This window comes from Clavelina lepadiformis, chromosome 2 (genome assembly GCF_947623445.1).
Source record: "Clavelina lepadiformis chromosome 2, kaClaLepa1.1, whole genome shotgun sequence".
Taxonomy (NCBI): Eukaryota; Metazoa; Chordata; class Ascidiacea; order Aplousobranchia; family Clavelinidae; genus Clavelina; species Clavelina lepadiformis.
The window spans coordinates 6,606,775-6,628,178 of record NC_135241.1 but is presented as its reverse complement, the minus strand read 5'-3'; the positions used below and the strand labels follow the sequence as shown (position 1 = coordinate 6,628,178).

At 34.4% G+C, this 21,404-nt stretch overlaps 2 protein-coding genes across 5 annotated transcripts in view; both read right to left on the bottom strand.

Moving 5' to 3' along the window:
* The window catches only part of LOC143445052 (uncharacterized), a 51,600-nt gene extending 40,159 nt beyond the window's left edge, over nt 1-11,441 (bottom strand). For 2 of the 4 annotated variants that reach the window (XM_076943864.1, XM_076943865.1), the window contains exons 1-35: nt 11,084-11,441; nt 10,812-10,942; nt 10,357-10,447; nt 9,989-10,168; nt 9,719-9,835; nt 9,450-9,566; nt 9,218-9,375; nt 8,988-9,092; nt 8,663-8,834; nt 8,493-8,592; nt 8,183-8,321; nt 7,777-7,906; nt 7,507-7,620; nt 7,283-7,374; nt 6,805-6,946; nt 6,419-6,693; nt 6,145-6,300; nt 5,537-5,706; nt 5,317-5,458; nt 4,945-5,111; nt 4,663-4,784; nt 4,174-4,320; nt 4,019-4,057; nt 3,277-3,852; nt 3,016-3,158; nt 2,811-2,915; nt 2,499-2,670; nt 2,281-2,380; nt 2,064-2,202; nt 1,850-1,988; nt 1,495-1,608; nt 1,207-1,298; nt 951-1,089; nt 433-683; nt 78-230 (exon numbers count right to left, since the gene is read on the bottom strand). In XM_076943864.1, the coding sequence (XP_076799979.1) occupies nt 78-230; nt 433-683; nt 951-1,089; nt 1,207-1,298; nt 1,495-1,608; nt 1,850-1,988; nt 2,064-2,202; nt 2,281-2,380; nt 2,499-2,670; nt 2,811-2,915; nt 3,016-3,158; nt 3,277-3,852; nt 4,019-4,057; nt 4,174-4,320; nt 4,663-4,784; nt 4,945-5,111; nt 5,317-5,458; nt 5,537-5,706; nt 6,145-6,300; nt 6,419-6,693; nt 6,805-6,946; nt 7,283-7,374; nt 7,507-7,620; nt 7,777-7,906; nt 8,183-8,321; nt 8,493-8,592; nt 8,663-8,834; nt 8,988-9,092; nt 9,218-9,375; nt 9,450-9,566; nt 9,719-9,835; nt 9,989-10,168; nt 10,357-10,447; nt 10,812-10,942; nt 11,084-11,138 (5,184 nt within the window). In that variant the 5' untranslated portion in view covers nt 11,139-11,441. The remainder of the gene's footprint in view (nt 1-77; nt 231-432; nt 684-950; nt 1,090-1,206; nt 1,299-1,494; nt 1,609-1,849; nt 1,989-2,063; nt 2,203-2,280; nt 2,381-2,498; nt 2,671-2,810; nt 2,916-3,015; nt 3,159-3,276; nt 3,853-4,018; nt 4,058-4,173; nt 4,321-4,662; nt 4,785-4,944; nt 5,112-5,316; nt 5,459-5,536; nt 5,707-6,144; nt 6,301-6,418; nt 6,694-6,804; nt 6,947-7,282; nt 7,375-7,506; nt 7,621-7,776; nt 7,907-8,182; nt 8,322-8,492; nt 8,593-8,662; nt 8,835-8,987; nt 9,093-9,217; nt 9,376-9,449; nt 9,567-9,718; nt 9,836-9,988; nt 10,169-10,356; nt 10,448-10,811; nt 10,943-11,083) is intronic. The other 2 variants (XM_076943862.1, XM_076943863.1) reach the window with 1 other exon arrangement.
* Nucleotides 11,442-11,552: 111 nt separating this feature from the next.
* LOC143445053 (putative tRNA pseudouridine synthase tag-124) lies at nt 11,553-18,099 on the bottom strand. The gene is made up of 9 exons (XM_076943866.1): nt 15,388-18,099; nt 15,153-15,228; nt 14,592-14,727; nt 14,147-14,324; nt 13,844-13,939; nt 13,515-13,646; nt 12,892-13,007; nt 12,563-12,693; nt 11,553-12,197 (listed from the first exon to the last, which is right to left on the bottom strand). Exons 1-9 carry the CDS (start codon nt 15,543-15,545, stop codon nt 11,634-11,636), a joined length of 1,587 nt encoding a protein of 528 aa, XP_076799981.1. The 5' UTR covers nt 15,546-18,099; the 3' UTR covers nt 11,553-11,633.
* Nucleotides 18,100-21,404: the final 3,305 nt, after the last annotated feature.

The following is a 21,404-nucleotide window of genomic DNA, read 5'->3' as shown; positions in this document are numbered from 1 at the left end:
ACTAATCTATGGATTATTTTTACAAATATTTTATTTTGTTGCATGCTGTATAGGATGTATGTAAATGTAACATTCACCTGCCCAGCGTATCTGCTAGAAACATTAACAACTACTTGGCTTCCATCAAATACCACTTTTAAGTCAAATGAAGTTTTCAACACTACACTTTGGCCTAGCTTTGAAACATTCACTTCACTACTGTTATATTCGCTTTTCAGTTCATTATTTACCTTTGAAAATAGATGCATCGTTAAAAGCAAAATATTGCAACAACAAAGTAAAAAGATACAAAAACAAAATTTGATTTAACAAAACAAAAAAAAAGTATTTGCTAACATAAATTTTTTATATTCTATTGTATACCAATTTGATAGCAATAGTTGAGAATCCGATTACGGTGACAGTGACCAAAAAAAACTTAACTGAACTTACATAAATAGAAAGTCCTGGTCCAAGATCAATGTAAATTGCTTCTGCTTTAAGTAGCACGCGAACAGACTTAAATGTAATTGTCCCAGTCTGATCAAGTATGGTTTGAGCTCTGACTTCAAACCACCTTTCATTCATTTTGTATACATTAACTTTTGATAAAGTATACATACAATCTTCAGTGAAAATTATTCTAGAATCTCCATCAAAATTGGAATAGGTTCCTTGATCAGTAGTTCCACATGAACTAATTTCTACATGTTTAAAAATACTTTTTAAAATTAATGCATTTTTACACAATAATATAATCTCCATCAGTTCAAACTGAATGCCAGTTGTGCTTGCAAAAGCAAAGATTAAAAAACACAATGACTAGTTACAAATAAATAACATAAATGACAACCTTGCAACAAAATTTAATACACATGATAAAAATTGCTTATCCAGTTATCACTAATACTAATTACAACCACAAAATTTTTTTATTGGTGCTAAAATCGATATTTTCAATCTTCACGAACCAATGTCCTCGCAGTCCAATACGCCATCTCGTATAGAACATATCTCATCATCATTACAACCTCCTTCTTCACAGAGAATATTACCATCAACACAGGCACAAAGTTCACTACAATCCGGGACATAAAACTTTTGATTTGCCTAAATTATAAAGAAAAGATGAGTATAAAATTACACAGTGGTTAATGGCTAAATTGCAATAACTTTTGCTTTCCTTTTAAGATTGGAGTACCATACCAAAGGTTTTGTGAAACACACCTTATAATATTGGCCTTTAAACAAACATCCACATTCCTCTGGCTTCACACATTCTTGAGCAGACAGTAACAACCCTTCATCACATCTGCAGCCTTAAAATAAACAAAAATAGTAGCCATGTAACATTTTTAACAATAAACACACTTTCACATTATGGAAATGAATACTATTATATTGTTTGAATAGAAAAGTAAAATGAAGAAAGTATTAGAGTAGTGAGTAGGTTGAGAATAAACTACTGTACTGGGAATCAAAGTACCATCAAATAAACTGGATTTTTTTTAATACCTGCAACACAAGGTTCACTTGGACATTTAGTTTCAGCTTCAGGATCCACACATGTATTGGGGCAACCGTTTGAACATGAGTCAAAGGTAGAATTAGCTGGACATCTTCTGTCTTCTGCAAAGTAACACAAAATACTATGTTTTAAAAATAATTGTATATATAACCTATACCAAGATTCTTGCTTATACTAAAACTCATATCCACATTAATATACACATAATAATATACCTGTAAAACTCATACTAATATTTATTTCACCAAACATATTAGCACTTAAAATTTAAACTAGTTTATATGGTTTAGTCAGCAGCAACAGGTCAAAACCAGCATTCATGTATACTTTGAAGTAACTTACCTATATCACACCACTCTTTCCATTTATACATTTTATCCATTACCACACCCTCAGTTTCGCAGTCCTTCACATATGATGCTATGTTTCCTTCAATGGCAAAACTGGATCCATTGTGCATGCAAGCATCAAATTCACAGTCCTACAAACAAACAGATTTTTTCACCAAGTAAGACATGAGACAAGACCAATTTGTGAATCTGCTATACTGTCATACCTCAATATAAAGCAAGGGATCTATAATTCTCATGCATTCAGAGAAAGGTGAGTTTGGATCACTCATGATGTCACATCCACACTGACCGACTTTGAATCCTTTTGCATCACAACCAGGCAACTGACCACTGGGTATGCAACTGTTAATGAATCAAAATAGATGAAGTAAGCTTTGGTTCACAATTTAAGAATTATCGTACAAGTTAAATGAAAGTTACCTTATAGGACTCCCTTTAACTTTCCATGCCTCCGCATGTTCAAACTTAGACAAACTCCCGAAGTCATCAGAAGGGTCACCGTTATAGTTACCAGCCAGACCTAATAAATTTTATTATTATGTACAAATACTGTATATAAAAATTTTTGAAATGTTTGTAAAAGGAATTGCTTCAGAAAAAATAAAATGCTTTAAAATCATCTTGCTGGGTTAGTGTACCTTCAACACAGTCATTATAAGTAGTTGGCAATGCAACCCTGAAATTATATGAACCATCATATTCAATCATGATTCCATTCTTGGAGACAATTTTGACTGACAAACCAGCGGATCGAACACGAATTTCCCCATCACGAGTCGCATAAGGTAAATTAACCAACGTTTTGTCAATCTAGATCGAAACAACAGATATCTTACAAAAAAAAATTTTAAGTTTAGTCACTTTTCAAACTTTTTATATGTTCCAAATGCAATGATTATAACACAAACAAAAGCACTGAAAAACATATTGCATCCAAAAGGAAACTTTACCACAACAACACCGTCACGGCGAATTTCGATTTGAAGATACAGAATATCCACAACTGCTTTTGCAAACCAATATGGCACGGCATGTCCAACAGGATCATTAATAAGCTGCATCAGAAAAACAATTAACATTCGGCATAATTTCAACAATAACAACATAGCAAGCGTGTTTTGATAGCTAATTTGAAAAGCATGAAATAATACTTACTGTAACTTTGATCTTGTCTAATGCACTACATGTTACATCTAGCATAACGTAAGTGCATGTTCCCAGAAAACTAAAACTTCTTCCATCTAGAGTCTTGTAGTGAAAATCTCCTTTCATAGCCCCATCATCCTTTTTATTTACAGCTAAAAACATCCAAATAGTTTATGTGGATAAATTGAAATCAAGCATAAGAAGTCAATCAATTATACTCAATCACTACATAGAGCCTACATTATGGAATAATTAGCAAACAAAACTAACCTTTAGCATAACAGAGAGATTCTGCAAGAGACAGGGCAATTTCATCAAGATCATCGAAGTCTTCGACCATGTTAACAAATTTATCACTTGGGCTTGAAGCAATACCCCGTAGCTCAGTTTCAGTTATTGTTTCACCAATTCCCACAACAACAACAGAAGAAATTTCACGTAAAAATGCAGCAGATTCAAACGGATCATCTAAAGATGGGCCATCAGTGATCAAAACTGTGATACCAGGAACCCCAGCTCGTCTTCCATTTGATGAAGTTCGACCCATAAGTTCCTGGGAAACCATTGCTAATGCCAGTCCTGTATTAGTACCACCTCCAGGATATGAAATGGCATCAAGAGCATTGACTACTTGACTCAAGTCATTCAGGTCTCCCAGTTTCCACAAAACTTTTGGAGTCCTGCTATAACTTAAAGCACCGACTTGAACAGCACGTGGGTTTACAGGAAAATTACTGATAACTTTGGCAATGAAGTTGGTGATAAATTTGAAGTTTTTACTTCCAATAGATGAACTTGTGTCAACGACAATAACCAAATCCACAACCATGTCTTCTTTACAAGTTACTAAATAATTAAATATTTTTATCGTTAACAAATATTTATTATAATGTGGCAAAAGCACAATGCGATAAATATATGCCATTGACGTACTGTTATTGCATAGCGAAAACCATAAGGCATATGGTGCATATACAACACATTAGTATAGTATAACGATAACTTCACATACCAGGAATTGTAGTTAAAGAATCAGGGGCTGGAGTAGTATCTAGAAATAAAAAAATAATGCTTCCATGCAAAGCAAACCCATTCAACATGAAAAAAATCAGATAAAATGGTAATCTAACAGAACACAGTATAATTTACATAACTCATTAAACTTACAATCAGGACCAGGTACACAATACGATAGGCCAATTTCGTTTTCTTCACAAACTAAACCATCTTTACATGGGTCATCTTTACAGACATAATTGTTGGGGGAAACACATTTGCATTCTTGCTGACAATGATGTGTAATTTTGCTGAATCCTGGAGCAAAAATGTAAGGTTTTGAGAATCGATACATCTAAGTTATGGGTTACATCAATGTTTCTCCAACTACTTGCCACAACCCAAGTTTGGATCACTTGGGTAATACTAGTGGGTCGCAAAGGTGTTTTGTTCAGCAACCATAGTTGTTTTTAGACTTAATTGGATTTAGTTACATTTTTCAATCAAAGGCATGGTGTCAAATTGTTATATTAACAATTTTTGATCACAAACAATTTGGTTGAGAAACGTTTATAGCTTTGAAATAAACATTTTATAACATATTTGACATAAAAAAGCAAGTAATTTTATAAAAAACGGAAAGAATATAGTGGTTCTCACCTTGCGAAACATAAAAGCCATTGGGTAAAGTGCATCCACAATCTTCTTGCTTTATGCACGCATCTCCATCTCTCAGCAAATTAGATTTACAAACACAACCAGACACTCGAGGTTGGGGGCAACTATACTCAAAATTGAACAAAAAAATATTACAACTGATCTTTTGTGATATTAGATTTTGTTATTCGTATATTTTCATATAACCAAAAATTTTCCAAAACATAGACATTCGAAAGTCAACTAATTGTCAAAATTTGTATGTAGTGAATTTTGATAGCTAACCTGTCCGATGCAAATGGATCTTGGCAGGTGTTAGGGCAAGCTGTGCCACATCCATCATAATGCTGATTATCTGGACAGACGATAGTGAAATTTGATTTATTCATCCAGTCACAATCAACCAAGCTATCGTCTTTCTTGTGACACTCAGATGCATATTCATTGAGCGCCTGCAAAGAAATGTTGAAAAAATAAATTCAATTTAATATGAAGTTTTTAAAAGTAAACAAACATAATTACTACTTTAATTTTTTAATAACAATTCTAATAATATATTACCAACCAATATGTTATGAAACTAATGTTACCAATTTTAGTATTAGGAATTTAATTTCATTAAAGCGAAATCTGGAAATAAACTTAAACAAAGCTCACATTGTCTGCAATTGCCGTATCTTCGTTTCTACCACAAGTATCAAACACACAATTTTTGAAGTATGGTTCAGGATCAACGTGATTGTGACAATCTAAAAACGGTCCTTCAGGACTTTTTATGGCTCCACATTCTGTGCCTTCACTGAAATTAAACAAACCATTGTCAAGTGAATTGAACAATACTGTGTTCAGTCAACAAGAATTTATTATTGGCTCTTACTATTGGTAAACATCATTAACGCAGTCATTGCTTGGTGGTGAGAGGGGATTGACACAGATTCCTTCCTGAAACTTTTGCCCAAATTCGGTAACATTGTCTGTTACAAGTCCTTGATCGTTTGTAATGTCATCATATAGATCACCATTGTAATTACCACACAAGCAATCCAGCTGCAAAATAAGACGTTGTGAATGTTTACAACTTGTAAATGCCATCTTACAGAGCAATAATTCTTGAAACTGCAGATGCAGAGTTAATCCAAAAACTCATTTTGTATCATCAGTCAGTAACCAAAATTAGTGTTGCAACTTGCAAGCAAGTACTTTGTTTCTGGATTGACTTAACCCAAGTCAAATGGCTGATTGACTTGGGTTAAGGCAAGTCAAGCTACGTTGTGACTCAAGTAAAGCCAATTTAAAGATAATAATCAAATTTGCAAAATTTGGTGACACCACACAACGAGAGGAGTCATTTCAGACAACTACCAATTTATTGAAAAAAGTCAACTCAAGTCAATGGCTGTCAGTACATTAGTCATTACAGCATTGCCTGCAATATGTTGACATGATGTTAGAATCAATACAGACAACTAAGGAATATGTACATACTTTCTTTTTATAAGAAGAAGGAAGATGCACCAAAAGCTTTCCTCTGCTAAACTGAATTTTAATGCCATTCTTCTTCAAACTAAGTGTTAAAAAATTTGATTGTTGATTTAATGACATGTACCCATTTGAAAAACTGGTCACTGTCTCTTGGTTGATCTGAAAATTAACAATACTTACATGAACCAACCAAGAAGCGTTACATTGCAAAGGAAAACACAGCTTAAATTATTTTTATGTCAAATAAAAAATTATTACAAGGAAGTTAAAAAAGCACCTTCACAGTTCCATCAAACAAGAAATTAACAACAGAAATGTCAGTGCCACCAATCTCAATAGTAGCAGATCTCATTACAAGCCTTGGAAAATCCTCTATGGCTTCTTGAACTACATGATCAATAATTACTTTAAACCAGTAAGGATCGTTTGGTTCCATTCCTACTGTTTTTGTAAAGCAGTAACGACAGGTGCCACCAAATTCATATTGGTTGTCAGTAGATCCATCAAAGGAAATATAATGGGAATCCCCCCAAACCTTGCAAGTTGAGTATTCTGCAGTGTAACATTAAAAATGTAATAACATTCATCTAACAGGCTGTTACTTAATCTATCCAGAAAACACAAATTGCAATAAGTGTTTAATAATAACAGAAGTTCCATTACCAGCAGGGTAACAACCCAGTACTCCATTTGCATCAAGCTTGCATTCACTGTAATCATCACAACTTGTTGTTTCACAGTGTACCTCTCGATTTACACATTCACAGATCTCCGTGCACCCATCTTTATAGAATGCACTTCCAGTCTGTACAATGACAGTTATAACAAGCAACGTGAAAAAACAAATAAAAGAAAAGTGTTGATGAAGACAAAATGAGCATATGTCAGGATTTTAAAAACAGTACTTTTGAGTTTTTATAGAACAAGACGGCAAGTAAAAGCAGAAAAAAATAAAGGAGAATAGCAAAACTAAACCACATGTGAACACCCAACTCTACTTCAGTTTAATAAACCACAATACCATATCACGCAAAATCAGAAAACAGTCTTACAATGTGTCTACTAATAAAATGACAACTCATGATTACTGACCCATTGGATATATTGCATATGACACCTAAACTTAAAAGTATTGATATACCTTGATGTACTTTTTATCAACCAAACAACCACAATCTTGTAAAGGTACACATTCATCACTAGACTTGTAGAATCCGTCATTGCATTCACATCCTGGTTAAATCAGACAATAAAAAATGCATTATTTAAAAATAAGTTAAAGATACTCAATTACAACACATGTGTTATAATTTGGATCCAGTTTTGATACACTTTTCCAATGAAATACTAATAATTCCAGTATACCTTCCTGACATGGTGCTGTGTTTGGACAATTCTCTTTTGCTCTTGGATTCATGCAAGAACTTTCACACTCACTGACACACTGAGTATAACGAGAATTTGGTGGACACACAGGTACTGCAATATAAAGAAGTTTTAGGTAACAAAAAAGACTTCAAAACATAATCCGTAGTAGGATTATATTTGATAACGAATAACAGAAAATAAGATAAGGTTCTATTAAATAAAAAGCTCAAATCAGAGCCAAAATTTTAATGTTCACCCACAAATTACCAAAGCCGCAACGTTCCCTCCATTTGCATATAGATATACCAGCAGCCTGACATTGAGTGGCATAAGCTGCTATATTTGTTACTAATGCTTGCTGTTCACCCTTGTAATGACACATGTCATATGTACAATCCTGAAAAAATGCATTACAGTAACTTTATTTCAAAATGTAATAATATCTTCCATTTAAGTAAGCTCTAGCTTCCACCCTATCTCAATTTATGTTTCAATTATAAAATTTCACATTTTCAAGAGATGGGGATAGAATTAGGTTCACGTTGGTGAAGAAAGGTAAAAATTTTGGTTCCATAATTAAAACCTTAGTTGTTCAGTAGTATACTTCTAGTTTTTAAAGATATAGTCCAACCTAATAGCTTGCATATCATTATCCAATATTAAGATATCTTACACTCATAAAGTTTTCTGGATCAATTTTGCCATGACATGCACTGAAACATCCATCTTTAGCATTGATGATGTCACAATCACACTCTCCTGTGTCGTAGGTTTTCTTCGGACAATCATCCAGAAGTACGCCATCACGGCATCTAAGCATCCACATAAAGAAATTTTAAAACCCTTCACTAAAAAGTGCTTTGGGTAATTATCAATATATTAACAAAAACATTCACATACCAAACATAAATTTGACCAAAAATTTAAAGTTATAATGTAGAAACACAACTGTTTCAAATAACAACGATTAAAATGCGTTTGACCTAGGCTGCCCTCCTTCTGTTTTCCATTTGTTTCCAAACTCATCCTCTGTAAGTCCTTCAAGATCATCATCTGAATTGTCATTAAAGGAGCCACAAAGACCTAATGAGTAATAAGAAATATCCTTTAAAGTAATATTTTCTACTGAAGTACCAGCACAGTGAATATTTACCTTCAGTGCAATGTTTGTATCCAATTGGTAAAAACACATCAAGGTTATATAGGCCGTTATATTTAATTTCAGCCATGAATGATGTGATTATGCGATAAGATGTTCCAACAGAGAATATTTTCAGTCCGGTTTTTTCATGTTCATATGGAAGATTAATGGCTGCACCATTCACCTGCATTATTACAATATTATACAACTTCAGTAAACACATCACTTGTTTTGTACTATGCCAAAATCCTTCAACTTAAAAACGTAATATATACAAACAAAATGTATCAAATGATCTAAAAAAACTATAAAGATAAACCTGCTTAGCATTACTTGCCTTAAATATGCCACCTCTTCCAATATTAATTTTTAGCCCTTGTACATAAACAATGCCGCGGAGAAACCACGAAATTTTTCGGTTTCCTCTGCCAGTATTTTCAACCTGCATTGCATAGTTTATTGTCCAGTGTTTGCTTTTATCATTAAACATCCTAAATTATTTTTAACATGTCTTTAAAACCAAGGAAATTCAGAAAGCGCAAACAAAATTAACATAACGGCAAATACCTCAACCCTAATGTAATGCAGCGAGCTGCTAGGATAAGTTGGGCATGTGATGTTCAGAAGAATGTAATTGCACGTTCCCATGAAATCGATTTTGCTGCCGTCGAAGGTTTTATAGTGCGGGTCGCCTCTAGCGCTGCACTTATACTTGCTTGCTCGGGCTGCGGCAAAAAGAAAGTATTATAGTAAACCTGAGTAAATAATAGTCGATGTGGCCGTAAATGCTAAGACTAACCACACGTCTTTCCAAAGAACCCTGGAAGACAATTGCATTTGGTTCCATCGTCTTCGTCATCATCTTCAACGCACTTGGCGCCATTTTTACATTTGTTTCTTAAAGTACACGCCGATACTAGAAAAATAATGGTTCATAAAAAATTACTTGGTATCGTGTATATCTACACTAGCAAGTACAGTTGGAAATTTCGAGGTATTCACATACTGCCAGAGTTTTAAAAAAAGCAATTTTGTTTTAAATATGAAGTTCCAGAGCACTGCTATTACCGTCTTGACATCTTTCGCCACTGATACCTTCCGGGCATTTACAGCTGATGTCATTTCCTCCTAAAGAGGAGCAACTTCCGCCATTTAAACAGGGATCATCAGCACAACCATTTAAACCTGTCATAGAGTATTTTCAGCCATTTAGTGATTACGTATAAAATCGGTTACTGCACTATAAAATTTACCAGGTAATTGAGTATAATAATTGCAATAAGTTAACTTTTACTACCAAAGTATAGATCGGTAAAGTGCGCATTGCAGCAAACTTACTCAGTTGACAAAAGTATGGTGCTTTGCGTCGGCAAGCTTTTGTTCGCCAAGAACCAGTTAGCACCATCGCAAAGCATTCCTTTTGCAAATCGGGTTGGGAACGTTTCCAGCCTACCCAATGGCCGTCTTCGAGCGCCTTACCGTCCTGCCAGACATACTTGTCACCAACCAATTTACCTCCTGCAGATACGAAAACGATCTATTAGAAACTTTTTGCTACAATGTTCTACCATTTAACCGAAAAGCTGCTTTTAGTGGAAAAACGATGCTTATTACTCGCGCTGTTTTATTCTTGATTTAAAATTAAGTCAAAATAATGACGCCAAGGTGCAATGCTATAATGTACAGAACCGAGTTAACAGCGTCACCAAGTTGAATTTGTCCGTTCAAGGCAGCAGTATTTTCAACATTAGCTTTGATGTAGTCAATGAGAAACTTAACGGCAGCTTGACTTTTAGGCTAAAAAAAATTGTGTTATTGTAACTTGTTTAAATGACAGAGATTGCATTTTAGTAATTTATTAAGAAGCTAAAAAAACTTTAATTTTAATATTAAAAAATAATGAAACAACCAAAGATTTAATTAACTGCCTAAAGCAGTTAACGACATGTTATAACAGCGTTGGCTAATCTAAAATTAAACTTAATGCACATTTAAAATCATAAAGCCCTTATAGATTTACTACATTAGTGGTGGAAAACGCTTTCGCACCTTATGCCTTAAAACACGCTGTAAACATCAGCTAATTTACACTTTCAATAAGTTGCAAGCATGCTATGGAAAGACTAAAGACAAACACAGAAAACTTGAATGCAGCTATCACCATGGCCATTCTTGCTCCATCGCGCCCACATGCGGCGGTAGCATCATCGTAGCTAGCACTTATTTCGACAAGTTTGTAACATTTACTACCGTCGGTGTAGGAAACGTAATCGTCCGGACACGAAGGGTCTTCTGCAACAAAATTATTAAGCATAAAACGAATTACATCATTTAGGCTTAAGCTATAGGTGAGAATAACTAAAAGCATGTAATAAAACAATAAAATAAAAATTTAAAACGTTCAGTAGAGACTTATTCGCCGTTTGACGTTACCTTGTGCATTGGCAATGCCAGCCAACAATAGCAAAATACAAGACGAAAATAACATCGTAATCAAGCCCTGTCGAAATACACAAGACCACCAATATTTGAACTTTACCTTACTGTGAACTGAACGCAATAACTCAACATACCCAATGATGGCCAAATACGTTTGCTTGTAGATGAACGTTACTTATAAATGCGGGCGAAATGCAAATCCACGTACATGGCGACGTGTTTGCATCAAAGGCGCATCTCTAATCGAAATCAAATGGATTGTTGTTGCTTAATGCTCTTGGGGTATCGTATAATTACTGCATACGTAGCTATCGAGAAACGCGTGGTTAAATGGAAATGTGGACGAAAGTTAACAAATAGCCCAGGCTTAACCGCTAATTTACGTAAGGTTTTAATGGAATCGGAACGAACGGATATGAACCCTCTAGCTTGCAAAAAGATGTGCGCAATTATACAACAAAGACATGGGTAAAATAGTTTATTTACAATGTTAACTTTGAGATGGGTCAAGAACAAAATTGCATTGAAAGGATTACATTTAATGCTATAGGTTAGAAGTTTCTGGTTCTGTATTTTGCTCATTTTCAGCGCTCGTATTTTTTTCGTCTGGCATCGGACTCTGGTAAGCTAACGCAGCCCTCCTGTAAGCCCCTTTGTTAATAAGACGTTTAACGATTGACTGTTTATACTTTGTTCGCGCCTCTTCAAGCGTTTTTGTCTCCGGGCTGACCCCGTGGTATTCATGGGTTTGGTCGTGATCAACTCCACCGAGGTTTTCTGAAAATTCCAAAGCCGCCAATTCTTTCGAATTTTGATTGGTCAGCCGTGAGCACACGTGATCATACATATGACGTATGGTCTCAGATTTGGCTGAATACACATTGTAGTTCCTCGCTAGCATTCTAGAACTTTCCAACACATCTTCGTCCCAACGCCAACAGATATCTTCATCCTTAAATTCGGTGTCAACCAATGTGAGATTGATCGCATTAAATGTGCTAAATCCAGGTTTCTTGGGTGATTTTTCAACGTCAAGAAGATCGTCTATTACGCTTGGTGAAATACGTTTCAATCCTACGAGCCCTAACAGCGACATCATGCAACGAATCTGAAACAAATAACCAGAAAGATAAAGGTATGTAAGCACCGTAACCGTACCATCAACAGAAAGTGATCGCGTACTTACACCCACACTAGAATAATGTCATTCCACGGAAGACATAATCATAAATATAAGAACTTTTTCGTTCCGATATTTTAGAAATATTTTGAATTCCAGAGTTAAGTTCGAAAAACCTATTAAACAGTATTCAAAAAAACTGCCTCAAATGTATAATGTTAGGATTTCCATTACGTGGATGGAATTATTCTAGCGTTGGGGATCGAAAACAGAAAGTCTAAAAGCATTTAACTAAACAAAAACGGTCGATGTTGAATTAGGCATTCATGCATTCTCTATTTTGCACAATGTACCTGGTGATACAAAAAGGATGAGCCTGAAACAGTGGCAGAGCACATGTCACATTCAGGATTGTTTGAATTTGTAATTTCCTCAACTTTAAAGGAGAAAATATCCCTCTTAAAATGCTTGAATACATTCTCGGCTGAAAATAAATTGGTCAAATTGCATTAAATAGTTAGCCGCAGTTTGGCCGAACGGTAAAAATAATGGAGGGTCTTGCAGTAACGAATTGGAAGCAGTTCACTTGGTTACTTAAACTAATGTTGTTCTGTAACGCTAACACAGAAAAATTTTGCTTGAATTATACTTATTCACAGCAGGGAAAGTTTAAAAGACTAACAATGTTTGGTGCAAAAGTTTCTGAAGTCATGTTTTCCAACCAACTTGCTAGCAGCTTCTTGCATCAGTTTGATGTCCATTCCCCCACGAGGAAACACATAGCGATATGTACGTGACCTGGAGACGAAATTAGGCCTTGAACTGTGCAATAAAGCGACCAACTCAAAACCTTAGCAGTGATCGGATGTAGTGTCAGAATATTTACCCTTGGATTGAGAAAAATCGTTGATCGCGGCCAGAACTTGATCATTATTCTGCACCGCTTAGGATCCCAAGCAAGTTTAAGTGCATTGTCCAAAACACATCTTTTATTCAGTTTTTCTTGCTGTATTGCTTAAACTTTAAGCTGTTCAACAGAACAGGTCAAAGAGTATATGGCATATGCCCTTAACCTTAAACCTCTATCCAATACTAGACAAGCACTGCGAAACATTTAATTCACGTTGCCTCTCAATGCGACTCCGCACTACAGCCAAGCTACGCTATAAAATTGACTAAAGAAGTGGATTATATATCAAATTATATATTGCAATATTATTGCATTGTTAAATCGCATTATTGTGTATTACCCTAAGCTGAATTAAAACAACTTTTTTTTTAAAGATATTGTTCACAGATTTATACATGCAGTGGTATCTTGGAGTAAAGTTTCTCCTAACTGGTGACCAAGCAAGAACACGAATATCGGAAGGCAAAGCATCATTGAGCATTTTCACATAAGGGAATTCGTTGTGATCGAGACTGGTGTCACTAATTCTACAAAAAAACAAAAAAATAGATTACCTAACATTTGTATTAACTTTTCCAGAAAATGATCACACATTGCTTGATGTTCAGCAAACCTTTAACCTGATGTTTTACTTTCTAATACTACAGAAACACTAACAGGTATACTTGGGTTTAAAACAAGTCTCCAATTGGGCCCAAATTACAGTAATAAATGACAAGCTTACGAAAAACCATCTTCACAGTAAATGCTTCGAATGACATCTGACTGATTTCCATCTTCATCATACTCTTTAGTTTCTGTTTTACCCCACACACCATACCTAGAAATCGATTGCATTGGTTAAGTTGTGTAAGCAAAGTAATGCTGTTTGCTGCTATCAGTCATGAAGTATGAAACACAAGCAATAGTAGAAGTTCAGAAAGTGTATCTGTGTAGTGTTAGGCATAAAAAGCAAGAAGAATCAATCATCGATAAAAGAAGGAAAAGTTGATCTTAAGAGGAAATGTTTGCTTTCAAAATTTTATACCCTTCATTAAGGTTGCTTCGTAATCTGAGGCTTATTACTTGAGATAAACCGCTGACGTCTCTGTCTGTTCTGCCACATCGTTCGAAATTAAGGCGCCTCGAACCAATATTTGGCACAAGCTGTTGCCTTAACAGTGCTTCCAAAAATACACGTTCCACAACATTCGTATGGCCTACCACTGAAGAAAGTATTATCCTTGTTACAACATTTCAAAAATCACATAAAAATGAAGTTCTTGGACAACTTTTTGAAAATAAGATAAAAACCCTTCCATTTACATCCATAAACGCATTTTCACTAAAATTATTACTGCTCAATAAAATAGTTGACCATCATAAAAATAACAATTTTTAACACAAAACAAATAAAAAATCAGTTTAAATAAATAAGCAACATCACAGTTATGTTATAAAAGGAATAGTTAAGTGGCACAACAGTAACATACTCTTCTGTCCCCATGACGAATCTTGCCATGCGTATCCTGCATAGTCCCAGCCAAGATAAAGAACTTTAAAAGCAACTGTTCTCTCTGATAAAACATCGAGAATAATATCTTCTGGGTCAGGGTGATCAACTCTTACCTTTTACAAATGATATACATGATGATTCAATTAAAATTAAAAGTATCAAACCATAAACTAGTCTGATGAATTACGTATGTGATACATTATTTACAATGATTGATAGCAAACTTTAAATTTCAAATTTAATTATTCATTAAAAGTATAAATAAATTATTCATGTAAAAGTATACATCCGGGGTAGGATTTAGTCAGTTGCCGTGCTAATCAACCTCCTTTAGCAACAATTTTCTTGCCACAATGTTGCAAGTTTTAAGTGTTAGGATTTTTCCTATCCCAACCATTAGCTAAGTTTGTTGTGAGTGTTATTGGTTGGTACATTTTTGAACTTCCATAGATAAGGCAAAAGAATAAACTTGAATATCAAAACTGAACTCTTAGCATGAATCAAACTAAGGCACTACAAAATTGTTTGAAAAAATTACTTTATCTCTTCCATCAAATGATCCTGGATTGTGCATCCAATAGTATGTGTCCAGCAAACGTTGCAGCTTAATCACCCTAAAGAATATGAATCCAGATTTTACTGATATCTACAACATTTTGATGTGGGTACACTCATATATATAATAAAAGTTATAACATCTTCTAACATGATTTAAAGCTGTAAATTTAATTTCAATTTAACTAGTTTCCAGGAAATAAAAAAAATCTTCATACTTGTAAACTAATCGATCTCGAGTCATCTCTCTCAGCTTAAGAAACTCATAGTTACTGTTTCTTGAAGTTTTGTTTTGATACACTGCTAAATGTCTTGCAGGCACCATGAAGTGTTTCCCAATAATAGAGGCATTCTTTAAACTTTTAATAGTTATCATGTCAAGTTTATTGCCCAGACAAGATCACAAATGAGCTTTAAATTTCAAGTGAGAAGTACCACCGTACTACGTTGTTGTTTCTCCTATTGAATTGTTTTTATAAATCAGCAATAAACCAAAGGGGATATCTTTAACAAAGGTTAAAACAACTTCTAAGCTTGGTATATATACATTTTAAGAACTCAAGTTAGATTTCTGCAGAACAGACCATTTGTAGAATAAACTAAAACACTACATTACAAGTTAAAAAACTAATACAATGCATTTATGATAATGTATTATACATGGGTACATTGTATTAACTTGACAATGTACAAAACGAACAGAACTTTAACACAAAATCCTGTTTATACAGTGTCTCACGAGCTAATATCTTATCAAAATATACGTCATATACAAAAGTATGAAAAGCAGCAAAGGGCTTAAATTTTATTAACAATAACAATAAATTTACCTTCAACAGCCTTTTTTTTATAAAAAAAAAACAAAAGATGTTACAATTGTCATCTAGATATCAACTTTTATATATTTTAACTAAATTCTATAGATAAGAACAGTGCAGTAGCAATAGGTCTCACCAAAACTTGAAAATACTTTATGTACTGCAGTTTACAAATTGTTGAAAAAACATTTTTATAAAAAATTATGAGTCAAAATCCATACATTTCTTTGTTTGAAATAGATAAATATGGAATTATGGATACTGGATTGAGTGGTTATTGCACAAGCCATAGACTGCTAAAGAAATCTTCCACCATATCCAAAGATACTACCACTTGGTAAAATAACCAGAATCCCTTTCTTTAAAAATGCATATTTCTATATGTTGAATTGTTTTATAAATGAGGACTATAGCACTAATTTCAGGCACTTTCTTGATGTTTTGTTTTGTTTTTGTTGTTTACATGTTTTTTCCAAAAATTCCTGCACCCTTTGTTTTATTTGCTATACCCCTTGTTGAAAAGTCAGAAATTTTCAAAGTCTATAACAGTGGTGGGCAAACTGCCTCGCCGGCATGTTTTTTGTGGCTCTTCTAGTCGAATCGTAAAATTCCAAAAAAATTGTAAAGGCTACCAAGAGTACCGTTTACGAGCGTTTCTCTCTTTTTCTTTTCTTTATTTAGGCCAGCATTTCGTTTATGACATAACAGTAGACATAGAATTTGAAGAGTTAGTTAACAGCAAGTCAACGCAATTTCATTGCTAAGACAGTAAGCTTTAGCTCAGTTTAGTTTACTTAAATACACTGCAAAACGAAAACGATGACATCTAATGCTAGCAAAAATTAAAAAAAACGTTTTTGTATTGAAATAATTTTGAGGCTCTCTGGTACTTGTATTTTCTGCAAATGGCGCTTCCATTGAATACATTTGCCCACCTCTGGTCTATAACATAGGAGTACAACATTTTTCCTATACAGAAAACATTTACAAACCTTTTGATAGCCTGGACTAATTTTTTTAGATAACAAGCTTATTTCACCAACTTCCACGACATAAAAGAGTGTATTTTTTGGGGAAAGAAACATATCAAAACCAATTCTTTAATTGTTTAAAAAAAATTTCTTTCAAGTCCTTTACTCTTTGGGAAGTTTATGCCAAAGAAAAGGTTTGAGCTAATTTAACCTACGCTGTCCACAACGGTAAGTGTTTCATACACAATGACATGCAAAATCCATTAACATGCTGGTCAAAGTTTTTGAAGTACACATTACAAAATCAGTTTATGGAAGTGCAGTAAAAACTTGCTACATTGCAAGGGAAACAACAGTGGTGAAATAGGTAGTTATAGACTAAAAGTGCCGCCCATTAACTTTAGATATTATAATTTAATACTTCTTGTAATTTAAATTTCACATGAGCCCCTGCGTATATAACATTTAAAAACCAAACTCGAGACTGTTACAAACATGTAATTAAGAGCTTAAAGGTATAAATGCAAGAAAATAAACCAACAATCAATGTGAAAATTTAAAGCAACTATTGCTTTAGTTTAAACTAAAAGACAAAAAGCAGTTATAGACCAGGTTATGACACTTATGATAACTAAGTAGGCTAGCCTAGGTGAGACTGAGGATTTTATATTTAAAGGGCTATACCGCTTATACGTACAACAACTAGAGATTAGTACATTAACAGTGAAAGTTCACACTGTCTGCGCTTTACTCTGGACTACTGCTTTTAAATCGAACAATTTTTGATCTTTTTATCAAAGAAGCATTACAAGAAAATTGTATGTTAGTTAGTTACTGAAAGCACATTATATATTCCTCAGTCACGTTTAAGTGGCGATTTGCCACTGAATTAACCAACATCAGAGAACTCGAAGTAATCATATTGCTCTACTGGTTGACTGGAAAGTTTGTATGATGCACCGGTTGCGCCAATATTCTGCCTATTCTGAAGTGCCTTTTAGCTATTTATTTTATATTATAAGTATTACAAATTGGCGTGGCGCAAGCTTTTGCATTACATTTATTGGCGCATTTATCAATTTTCAAGAATTTCACAGTATATCAGGCCTATAAGTATTACGTTGTAACGTGGGCGTGATGCAAATTTTGGCATTACATTGGCGCATTTATCTGGTACAATGAAAGCAAACTTTCAAGTAGAACCCACAAGTCCGCTTGGCAATCACGCTTTCACCAATTAGGGAAATACCTTAAAATGAAAACACAGCAAAAACATCTTACAACTGCAGGCAGACCTCTTTAATCCAAACTCCGACCGAAAGGAATCCCTGTTATCCGACAGAAAACTACAGGGAACCGATTTCTTCCCATGCATTATACCCCTTTAATCCGGAAACTTCGCTTTCCGAGTCCAACACCGAAGTTTCGGAGCAGATGTGCTAAATCAAGATGCCCTGAAGAGCTAGTTTACTAAAAGCGTGCCCGTAAAATATTTTTTCGTTTCTATGCGATCATTAAAATTTTGTTTTGTTTTTTTTGGAAATGATTTTTGTGACACTGAATAGCTTTTCCCATTTACAATGCATTAGTGTGCACGAAGCCTTTCCTATACAAAATTCTGACAATGACGATAATGATGTGTTCCGACTCAACGATATTTCGCCCTATTTTTTGATTCCGATTATCCGGGTATCTCGCTAAACCCACATTTTATGACGAAAGAAAATGGTCCGGATTAACGAGATTATTTAGCAATAACTATCTTACATCCTTTGTTAAAGAAATTATGCCTGCACGTAAACATAATTAGTAGGGCAAGTTTTTGCAACTTTTTTTTACAGCTTCCGGCAGCTTCCTAAATACTCAGAATTTATGTAGTATGATGTTTTAAGCTGTTTGTAGGAATTTTATATTGCAAATTTTTGCAACTTTTTTCTATTTTTCATGCAACTTTTTACTGCAACTTTTATTAAATATTGTGCAAAATGTAAAGGTGTGATTTAAAAAACATGCTATAAAACTTTTTCTAGTATATTTCTATTCTCTTTGCTTTGCATAACAAAGAGATATGTGTTGGATTAGCTGCATCTCAATGTTATCTATGACGCAACAGTTGGCTTGCAAGCTAGAAGTTTAACAACCCCAGCCAAGCACGACAGTGCCCTAACTAAATTAGAATTGGAAGTATGACTTGGCTTTTGGCCAAGCCCGCACAAACGGAAACAGGTTGTGTCTAGTCTTCCGAGGTCAATTTTTGTTGAGATTGCTTAGTTAGTTGCAGACCTAGGGGGTTTGGGGTGGGGCATTTGACTTGTTTTGGGGGGAGGGGAGGGGTGGGTTAACGCTTTGCTGTTTGGCTTTTTGCGGAAAATTATTTCCGCATTGCGTTATTTTCTTGCTGCGTACCGGCAAAAAATGTTATTTTTGGCGGTCTCGCCAGGCCGTCTGTGAAATGGGAAAGTACCAAATTTGACAGCTCTACAGGAGCTGACAGCGAAATCCTGTCATGTAGGTTTCAAACCTAAAGAACATAAAGATGTATGCATGATCGATTGTATAGCGAAGAAAGAAACGGAACAAGCAGACACCCTGCAAATCTTAAACTGTTGGGTTATACAACGGATCCTTTCGAATATCTCACACCCTAATGCTTTTAAAAACTTGTGCATAAATGCAACTTTTTACTGCAACTTTTGTTAAAATTAAGTGCAACTTTCTCACGTTTTTAGTGCAACAAAAACTTGCCCTAATAATTAGCAATAATATGTGACCGTCACATGCACCGCTGATTAGGGTTGGATTATCCGGATAACGGTTAACCGATTAACCGCAGGTTTTTTTTCTATCTGATATCCGGATATAATTCTGCCGGTTAACCGGCTAAAAGAGTATCGTTGCTAATGCGTTTTACAGTTTTTAGTAAGTTTGAACATTCTTTGTTACGTAGAGGCTGACTCCCGCTGAGCGCAATTAAACCTTTGTTCACACTTCTATTGTCTTATACAGTACTTTCAACTACGGTACTCGTAAAATGCACGAGTGAAATTTAGTATCACGTCACAAAGAAAGCATAATGAATGATTCTTTTAATAGAAGACTGCATTCTCATGGCAAGGTAAAGTCTGTGAAGTGTCAGTTGAAAAGCTTTGGCTACAACCTAGTTTGAAGTGACTAAATTTAAGAGATGGAATTTAAACGTTTCAAAAGTGATAATCCAGTTTGGGGCTACTTTCTACGATCAAGAAATGGTGAGAGGGCAAAATGTGAAACCTGTGAAAACACTTAGCAGTTATTATCCGGTTAACCGGTTAGATCAGGGGTGCTCAAAATAATATTTATATTTATTCCACTTTTTCTTTTCTCGAAATAGATTATTTCCATTGAAGCTTTTATTGAAATAAATAATTTACATCGAAGCTTTCAAAGAATAAATAATTCGTTCAGTGTTTGACAATAAATTATTCTTCACTAAACAAATTATTTTCTACAACATGATTTATTCATCGTCGTCATTACCAACTACATTCATTATCTTGTTGACCTCACTGACTCCCCACAGTTGTTTGTTTGCATGTAGAAACAATTGCGACTCAAAGTTAGAAGGAGTGAGTCGTTTTGATGACATTGAGTCGTTTTGATGACATGGTTAACTTAAATTAACTTAATACCGTAACTTAAGTAAAATGAATTATTTTGAAGCTAGCCGAATAAATAATTCTGAAAGAAAAGAATGAAAAATAAATAATTCTGATCGAAAAAACAGAAAAATAAATTATTCTCGAGGAATTATTTAAATATATTTAAATAAAATATATTTTTGAGCAGGTCTGGGTTAGATAAATTCCAAATATACGGATATATCCGTTATCCGGATAGTAAAAATTATTGATATCCGAACTAACCCTACCGCTGATGTGTTAGCACAAAACAACATTACAGAATTGTGTCACTGCGTATGTAGACAATTTATCTATGTAAGTTAGTTAGGTCTAATTAATTACACCGTTAAGTTCCACGTTAACGGTTGTCTTTTCATTTATACATTTAACAAAGCTTTCTGCCAAAAGTATACGCTATGTCGTTATAACTTAAATTGTTGCTGATAATAATGACGTAGTTGAAGGCCAATGAAGTTGAAGTTTAGACACAAAACTTTACACGTATAGTTTTATAGAGAAACCGTAGCTGCGTAGCGTATGAACCGTTGCGCTTTGGTTGATAATGTGACTGCAAGCGCCTTGGACGTTTATTTTAAGTTTACAGGTTTTTCGCAAATTTTACGTTCTTTCTTTGATTAGTTTACTTAACATACACTTGCGTTTTTTACACTGGGTTAACTAGTTCGCATTATGGTTAATTTAGACATACACCTATTAAGTTTCAGTTAGTTTAATACGAGTTTTAGGCCGTGTTTAGTTGTGGGCTGATCTGCATCAACAGTCAGCA